General features: G+C 36.2%; 1 protein-coding gene across 1 annotated transcript; it reads right to left on the bottom strand.

Annotated features, from left to right (window-relative positions):
• Positions 1-2,498: 2,498 nt before the first annotated feature.
• Positions 2,499-4,784, bottom strand: LOC100777584 (pentatricopeptide repeat-containing protein At1g09900). The gene is made up of 2 exons (XM_006603903.4): positions 4,561-4,784; positions 2,499-4,205 (listed from the first exon to the last, which is right to left on the bottom strand). Exon 2 carries the CDS (start codon positions 4,068-4,070, stop codon positions 3,198-3,200), a length of 873 nt encoding a protein of 290 aa, XP_006603966.1. The 5' UTR covers positions 4,071-4,205; positions 4,561-4,784; the 3' UTR covers positions 2,499-3,197.
• Positions 4,785-9,945: the final 5,161 nt, after the last annotated feature.

The raw sequence follows: 9,945 nt of genomic DNA, 5'->3' as shown, positions 1-9,945 counted from the left end.
TTTATTTGTAAGCACTTGTAGGAAAAAAAATAAGAAAAAAAATTATCCTATAAATGAAAATTAACTCATACATAAGCTAGAATCATTTTTTTTAAAAAAAGTTAAATTATTTTAATTTTATAAAAGACTTATTTTAACTTAGTACAACTTGAAGAGGTAAGGGATGGTGACTGGGAAGGGAGGTCAGGAGGAGGCATATAAGAAAGGCCAACAAAAGATTTCCCAAAAGAACTTTTTTTTTTACATGCACTATGTAATAAAAAGAAAATTTATGAAAGGGTATGGTATAAAGAAAGATCATTAATTTATCTTTAAGGTATTATTCTCTCTTCTAAATAATCTTTCTAAATATTGAGAAATCCTTTAAATTAGTTCTTAAATATTAGTAAAATATATCAATTTAAGAATTAAATTTATTAATATTACTTTAGAAACTACTTGCATAATTTCAATATTTTAAAGATTTATTCTATGAAGAAAAGGAAATCATATGACCACAGTAAAACACAGTTTTGAAACAAATTCTAGACTAGAGTTCAATAATTGTTTGAGATCAGTTACGAACATTTTCCACGTGAGAACTCAAAAGTATGGAGAAAAAATAAAGGTTAGATATATGAGGCTTGGAGTTGGAGGATAATGAAGTTATTTGTCTTTTTGGTCTTGTGGTTTTTTTCTTTTTCTTTTCCTGTGATGTAATGTGGCAGCCACCACTATTGCCATAGCCCATAACTACACCCAAAAAGTGACATAAGAAAAAAAAAACAACAGAAAGAAATATAAATGAGTTCTCATCAAATTTTATAAAATATAAAAACAATGAAATATGAGGAAAAAGGTTATAACATAATAACAATCGAAAGATTCAAAGCACTATTTCTCTAAAGAAAAATAAAAAAGGTAGAAGAGTTATTAGTGCAAATATGCCCTTACCCTATTCAGGTTGTACTTTTTAAAGATAACTTACACACTAACTGTTTTATTTTTCTTGATAGGCAACTTGAACACTAATCCTAACAACAAACAAGAAACACCTAAATATCCGACAAATATTAGTTTTTTTAGAATGTTAACTTTGTTAGTGGAACAGATTGAACTCACAATATTTTCTTCTTCTCCCAAAGATATCAAGCGTTCTCGTAATATGAGTACTAGAGATGCTAGCAGAATCAAATCCTTTCTTATTTATTTTTTTTTAGTGAAAAAAAAATTCGAAGCCCAAAAAGAAAGAAAAACTGTGTAACAAATCAAATTCTAGCAAAATCAGTTATTTAAATTGTTACCAAAATAATTAAGATTTAAATCGAGCAATACGTTGCAAACAGAATGCTAGAAAAAATAGGAACACCCATAACAAGCTTATGGCGGCCAACTTTGTAGGCACCATGACCTGCATTAAAAACGAACAGACTTAGAACATCAACTACTAAGGTGAATAAGAAACATGCCTGTGGGCATCAATTATTGTATAGAGTAATATATTATTGTGACAACAAGGACACGTGTGTAAGTTTTTTTCAGTTCATGAGTTTAACATTATAAGAATATCCTAGAGTAAATATAGCAATAAATAATTCACATGGAAAAAAATATGGTAACATCCATAACAAAATTGAGACAATTTTCCAGAGCCAGTGTAAGCTTTCTCTCTACATATTCTACAGAAAATAAAATCATTTTACTTTTTTAAGGGCACACGATGCAGTGATGAAAGCTAAGGCTAAAAAATCACATTTGGCATTCCTATCACATTGGCCAGTATATGTCAAAGAATACTTCAGCTAGTTTTGCCCGAGATGAAAGCATAAGACAGTTAGTAAACATAAAAGGATGGTGGTCCTAATATTAGAGCCACAAAATGGCCAAGAAATGTGGTGATTCACAAATAATTGCAGCCATATAAAATTGGGGTTTTCATCAAGAAAATATCCAAAAGAAATGAGGTGATCCTTGATGATTGTCTGGTGGTTACAACTCAGTTTGAGAGTGAGGCAGGAGAAACATACCTGGGGATACCAAATCGTGAGGGATTGTGGGGAAAAGCCTACACCATAAGCTTGAGTTGCAGCATGAGGATCATACCCAAATTATGGAAGTGTGTAAGAGTGAATGTTTAAATATACGGTTCATTTCTAAAGCAAGTTGCTTATAGCCTTATACAGTGTTGGTTATCATCTCTCAGTCTCACCCCTTCTCCTAAATCATAGCATTAAATGTTCTGATCAAATAATACAATACAATACTATATTTTGAGCCCAAAGGACTCTGCTATAACTGGCAAGTATAACAAACTATCTGGTTCAGCATTACAGTAAAAAATATACAAAAGAAAGCATACAATATTTGGAAGACAGAAAGTGAAGTTACCAAAAAGCATAATAGTAAAAGAGAGAAAGAAGGAGAAAAATAAGATAGAGAGATGCAATGGATTAGATGTATAATTCCTATTGACTAGTTCACTTCTGCCACAACAAATTGGGTTTGCTATCAAACTCTCATTTTTGTTTTCACCTTTTATTATTACTGTTATTTTGGTAAGTTGGAAACTTGAAATAAATGTAAAAAAGACAATAAACCACTAAAATATCAAGAAGATAACAACAACCAAGGGCAGAGCTAAATAGGTTTGCATCAGGGGGCCAACGGGAACAGATAACACTTTGTTTAAGGGAGCCAAACTTAACTATTTCTGCTATTATAAAAAAAAGAAAGAATAGCATGAAAAATTGTTGTTTTGGATAGTGAGGGGGATCCATAGCCCTTGTTGACATACACTTTTCCCCACTTAACAGCAACAACCAAGCTTACTTCAATGGACTCCGTGGGGCTTCATTTTCAATTAAATAATTCAAAGGTCTTTTTTAGCGGGCTTTTTCCATCGTTTTTTTTTTTTTTTGGTTTTCCTTTATCCATTTTAGCCATCTTTCATTTGATTCCATCCACTTCATTCATCTGAGGAGCCTCTACTATTCTTCTTGCATGACCAAACCAGGTCAGTTTTTGTCATCATTAAAACATAAAGATCATCACAATATAATTTTTTCTCAGTAGTGGCAACCATTACCTGAAGTGGGATAGTGCATTCATGAATAAATTTGAAGTAAATATCATTTGCTGAACCGATCAGTAGGAAGCGAGACTATTTAGCAAACACTGAATAACATCACAGCATTTTGCACAAAATCTAGCACCTTTCTTTATTTTTCAACCAAACTCGAGTATCTTCTTAATAATTCCAAAGACAAATCTTTCTCATCCTTCTTCTCCAGATGTTTCCTAATCTTTTTGTACACTGAAAAATTAGGTTTCAGACCCTTGTCCATCATCTCAGAAAGAACCTTACAGGCAAGCAGCACATTTCCATTCTTCAACTGAAGGGTAGCAAGCAAGCCGTAGTTTGCATTGCTGGAATAGCTTAGCCTATTAGCAGAACCAATCACATACTCATGTGCTTCCTCATACTTTCCTGATTCAAAATAAGACTTTATTATCGCCGCATGAGTTAAAATACTAGGTTCAATACCCTTCAAAAACATTTTATCAAGAAGCTTCAAAACCGAATCAAACTGGCGGCGCTTACACAAAAAGTTAATGAGAATATCAAAGCTATGTGCATTGGTTAAACCATAGTTTTTCTCCATAGCTTCAAGCAATTGCCATGCTTCATCAATTTTACCATTCTTGCATAGACAACTGAGTAACAAATTATAAGTACTTACATCCATATCACAACCACTTCTCTTCATCTCCTTAACCAAATCACTAACTCTTTTACAATCACCACTTTTGCACAATATCCTCATTAAGACATGATAATGCTTCACCTTCCTCCCAGCCGTTCTTATCACAAACTCGGCTATCTCAAAAGAACCCGAAAGACCAAACATCTCTATCAACAACTGAACACCACAACTTTGATACATCCCACCAACCTTATTGAACACAGCCATAACTTTCCTCACACACTCCATACTAGAAGCCTTGTCCAAACCTAAATCAAGCAAAAACCCAAAGGCCTTCATTCCCAAAAAAACTCTTCTATGGCTAAATCCACTCAAAACGGGAACCATTGCCTCATAATTCCCCAACAACCCACAGTTATTAATAAACAAGCTACCTATATCAGGATCACAACAAAGTTCAGGATCAGAACCTTTAAGAAAATCAAAGAACTGCAATGCTGACACTTTCTCACTTGCTAATATCTGAAAAATGTCAACAACTGATGCATCAGACAAAGACACGTTCATACTATTCAACTTGGACCCCAATTCATCCACATCCTCACGAATCAATGCAATGATCTGATAAAATTGCTCTGAAGTAGCATGGGGTCTACCCCAGTAAGGAGTATACGTACAAAAAGACATACGGGTATGAAAGTGTGCGTGACCATTATGAATATTAGAGCGAAAAGTGGAAGAAGACGCAAAAGGGTGTTTGGGGGTTGAGAAAAGCAAAGAACTTGACAAGTGGGGAGGTGAAAAAAAGGGTGTGGTGTTTGAGAAGAAGTGAGAGAAAAGAAAGGTAGAACAAGCAGAATGAGGAATTGAGAAGAACCTGAGATTGTTGCTGCTGATGTTTCGGATTGCCATATGAGAGAGTATTGGTGTTGTTGAAATTAAGGTTTCGATACGGCGGCGGCGGCACCGGCCACGACAACAGGCTCACACCAGCACTTCTTATGGGAATGGGAGAAGAAGATTCACTGTGAGATGAGATGAATCAAACGATTCATCAAAGTGGTGCACCGAAAACCACTTATCCACAAGGTCCACGGTAGAATTGGGCTGTGTTATTTAGTTTTAGATTGGGAACTGCTTTGTGTATCGAGCGTGTTTGCTTGTACACCTAGTAGTTTTCTAAAATACCAAAATTGTCCTTATAGGCATTTTGGGTTATAAATAGTATATATATTTTTTTCATTTCTATAGCTCTTTTTTGTTTTCGTAAAATCTTACTCTGTAATTGAAATTTGCTTTTGTTACTTTCTGTTGGTGCGCGTTTGTTGTCCTTGGCGGTGCACGTGCTTTGTTAAGGATTTATGGTGAAGTTTGGTGGTTGTTTAGTATGTTTTAAATAATATTACCAAATCAATATTTATAAAATTGTTAAAACTATTACTAACATAAAAAAATTAATTTCTATAACTCATATCGATCATCAATCCATATGAGTTTTTTTTATTTAATTTTTTAATTATTTTTTTAAATACGGATTGTTGATCCATATGAGTCATACGAATTATCAATCCGTATTTAAAGAAAAGGTGAAGGGTATTTTAGCCCTTTCACCTGTGCTGCTGGGTGTCCCAACAAAAAAGCTGGGTGTCCAAAGCAATTCCCTTTTAGATTTTGGGTCAATGATGATTGTGAACATAACTTCAGCCCAAGACTTGAAGGCTCTCCTCCTTATGTAGACTTTCCAATTGTCATAGGAAATTCCTATTCTCACTATCAATAGTGCTATTGGCACTACCAACCCTTGGGAAATCTCTCTTTTGCTCAGTACCAAATCCCTACACCCCTTCCTTCCCCTCAAACTTCTCAGTCCCCTACCCTCATTCACCACCATCGGGTGTTACCCCAACCTTGTACACCACCACCGCCTGCAACCCCAACCCCAACCCCATCCTCCACCACCACGACGCTAGATCTGGCCTCAAAGGTCATGAATTGGGCCACAAAATCCATCAATGTAATCTTAGGAGAACACTAATATAATAGTATTTATTGTGAAAATTATAAGAAAACACACAAAAAAGTTTTGGACAGTGTTGTGTTACGTGTCCCAATAAAAAAAACTTTGCATTTTTAGTTCCTTTACTTAGGGTATTAGTTAGTATTTGTCATTTTAGAAATATATTTTTTGCTAATACACATTTTGAATATTTTTTTATTGTTAGTTAAAATTATAGAAAATTGTGGGGTCTTATTTTTATTTAATGATTTTTACCTATAATTTTGTAATTTTTAATAATAGAGAGCGAATTAAAAAGTGTCATATTAAAATATGTTTTGAAGACGCTCCTCCACGAGATGATGGTGCTGTTGAAAGTAAGGTTCTGGTACCATTTAGCAAAAATTTATGTGTGTTTTCGGCTTTGGTTTAGCTTTTGATCAGTTCAGGTTTTGTTTTGGGCCCATTACTTGATGGCTTTATTTTGAGTGTTGCTAGGTGCACCCAACAAAGTTTATAAATGGCAAAAATGCCCCTAGCTTCTTTCTTCCTTAAAAATGAATTTTTTTAGAAACGCAACAAACCTCCATTTTTGTTGGTTGTGCTTTTCTCATTTTCTCTTTTTCGTGGGTTCGTTGGGAACGGTTAGGTGCGATGAAGGTGAAGGTACTGACGTTGAGCGTTGCGGTGGTCGGCGGCGGCAAACAAGATACGCAGATGGTGGTGCGACTGTCGCGGACGTACGAATCTCTTCCAGATCAAGTTGATCCGTAAGTCTATTACGGATCAAGTTGATCCGTAAGCTGCGTCACACTCTTATGGATCAAGTTGATCCGTAAGTCTCTTATTTTTGGTATTTGTTGTTTTTGAATTTTTTTTTCTTTTTTTTTCTTTTTTCTTCTTTTAAATTACTAATTTTTTGTATGGCCATTTTTTGTTTGATTTGGTTAGATGGACGAAGATGAGTGAATGTATGAAATAATGTCTGAACGAGCGAATATGGATTATGAAAATGTAGAAGCATGTGGTGCGAATGAACCACATGTTGATTGTTCAGATGCGTTCAACACTTCTCAGGTTATAATGTTAATGTTTGTCACAGATTTAATAAAATGAATACTGGTAGAAAACTTAAATTATGTGGATTTCTTTGTAGGTGTTTGAGTGCCGAGAGGATGTTTTGTGGTGGGTTCGATCCGTGACTCATGAAAACGGATTTGTGGCGGTGATTTTAAGGTCGGACACAAACACAGGTAGTAGAGGAAGGACTACGTTTGTGTTAATTGGCTGTGAAAGGAGTGGCAAGTATAGGTGTAGGAAAAAAAATTTATTAGAAGAGACACTGGGACTAGGAAATGTGGGTGTCCCTTCAAGCTTCGTTGCAAGCCAGCGGTTGGAGGAGAAGGCTGGATGGTGAAGTTGATTTGTGGAGTGCATAATCATGAATTGACCAAATCATTAGTTGGACATCCATATGCGGGGCGATTGACTAAAGCTGAAAAAACACTTATTGCTGATATGACGAAGTCCATGGTGAAGCCAAGAAACATTCTGCTAACTCTGAAGGAACACAATGCCAATAGTTGTACGACCATTAAACAGATATACAATGCAAGAAGTGCATTTCGTTCTTCCATAAGAGGAAACGATCTTGAAATGCAACATTTGATGAAGCTTCTTGAAAGTGATCAGTATATTCATTGGCACAGAATAAAGGATGAAGACGTGGTTCGTGATATCTTTTGGTGTCACCCTGATTCAGTGAAGTTAGTCAACACATGTAATTTGGTGTTTTTGATAGACAACACCTACAAAACAAACCGGTACAGACTCTCACTGCTCGATTTTGTTGGAGTGACACCAACTGAGATGACATTCTCTGTCGGTTTTATATATGTGGAGGGTGAACGCATTAATAATTTGGTATGGGCTTTACAACGCTTCCGAGGCCTTTTTTTTAAAGCGTGATGCCCTCACTGGAGTTATTGTCACTAACAGAGACCAAACATTGATGAATGCAGTGAAGGATGTATTCCCTGAATGCACAAATTTGTTGTGCAGCTTTCACATAAACAAGAATGTGAAGGCCAAATGTAAATCACTAATTGCGCAAAAAAATGCTTGGGATTATGTCATGGATTGCTGGGGATCTCTGACTGATTGTCCTTTAGAACAGTAGTTTGATGAATGCCTGAAGAAGTTCGAAATGACTTGCGCACCTTGGCCAATGTTTGTTGACTATGTCAAGGAAACATGGATAATACCACACAAGGAAAAATTTGTTTCCGCCTGGACTAATAAGGTGATGCACTTAGGAAACACAACAACAAACAGGTATGAAACTGTTCAACTATTTCTATTAATGTTGACGAATTTATGGAATTGTATTATTGTATATGTTTATTTTTATTTGTGTATTTGAAATGTAGGGTTGAATCTGCTCACTCGTCTTTAAAAAAATTGTTACAAAATAGCATTGGAGACTTATGCAGTGTGCGGGATGACATCTTTAAAAAGACTGTTACAAAATACCACATAATGAATGACGTCACATCTTTACATTGGCATTGTATAAATATCTAAAAAACATTTTTTTTAATTTGATAGAACAAAATAATAATTTTTTTAATTTATTTTTTTCTATGACCTCTACTCATGATGTCCATTTTTTGTTTAATTTATTTTTTTCTACACCCTTTTCAACTTTTTTATTTCAATTATATCTAAAGTTATATTTAAAATTACTTTTTATTAGTTGGTAAACTAAGTTAACTAGACCATTTATAATAATTTACATATACTATAACTAAGTTAACTAGACCATTTTAATAACACGTGTGTATATAGACACAAATGGAATTACAATCAATGGAAATAAATAAAACTAACATTACTAATGAAAATAAATAAAACCAACAATACTAATGAAATGTGTTCATGTACAATATTTGTATATTCATGGAATATTAATATAAAATATGTAAATAAACTACGCCTGATCCATGTGCCGCCTGCGTCTAGACCTAACATATACTAGATGGTCCTGTGTCATACTCCTGGTCATCCTGAGGCATTCTTCGATCACCTCATGTGTCGATGAGCCTGGCGTGACCACCCCTAGACTTAGATGGCGCTCCAACCTCTCAACAATCTCATCATAAACATCCTGTTAAATACAAAACAAACAGATTACACAAATTATTATGCAAATATTGAGGTAAATGACCTAAATTATTAGTATTACTTACCACTGCATGTCCAAGCTCCTCCACAGATGTCGATGATGCTCCTGGCTCCGACACGTGAGGGATATCCGTCTGCGGGACCTGAGGGACGACTCGGGGCTGCAAGGCATGACCATCAGGCAGAAGATCTGATGCATGGCCTGGTGTCATGAAAGGATGTGAGATGCGGAAGAACCAGTCCATGTAGTCACTGGCACACTGACCTGACATAGTGCACACCTTACCTACTGGAACAATATGATCCGAGTAGTGCATCCACCTGTCGTGTATATCATCATACGACACCTATGAATCGACAAGAGGAGCAGGAATGGTCTGCGTGTATCCAAACTGCCACACGACCCTCTCTGGTCGGTAATAAACAGCAACAGGCCCCCAGCGCAAGAGACCGGAATAGCATGATATGACATGGAAGTCCCGGACCGGTCGGTGTTCCCCATACGGGATTCAACAGACATCCAGAATCCGAAGTCGGTCCAGGCGCTCCCTGTACGCCGGTGTACTTATGTTCTTCACGGTCTTCTTCGTCGCAATCCACCTACACGCACGCGAGGAATCCTCATCGTATTCCTGATCAGCAGTGGAGTCCGCAACTGAGGGAAAGTGCTCGTAAATCCAGCACTACAGATGTAACATCATAATGATAAACATTAATAAAGAAAGTCTAACAAAATTTAAAGTTGAACATTGTTGAACCTCAACGAATGAAAAACATATTTGTTACCTGCAGTAGTGTGATGTAACCGCCAAGCTGTCGGTTGTGGCTGATAAAGGCATCGTTCATCTAGTCGTACATATGCACTAGAGCAGCCACTCCCCAAGCGTACCTTCCCGTCATACTAAGGTCACGAAGGGCGTCCAAGTACACAACATGCACATTGGTTGCACTCTTGTTAGCAAATAGAGTGCAATCCAGAAGATGAAGAAGATATGCGCAAGCCGCAACTGTCCAATGACCTGCCTGACAACGACACTCCTATATATCACATACCCATTGCAGGCATACGTACGGTCCACGACA

Source organism: Glycine max, chromosome 19, assembly GCF_000004515.6.
Source record: "Glycine max cultivar Williams 82 chromosome 19, Glycine_max_v4.0, whole genome shotgun sequence".
NCBI classification, from domain to species: Eukaryota; Viridiplantae; Streptophyta; class Magnoliopsida; order Fabales; family Fabaceae; genus Glycine; species Glycine max.
This window is presented reverse-complemented; position numbering and strand designations above follow the sequence as displayed.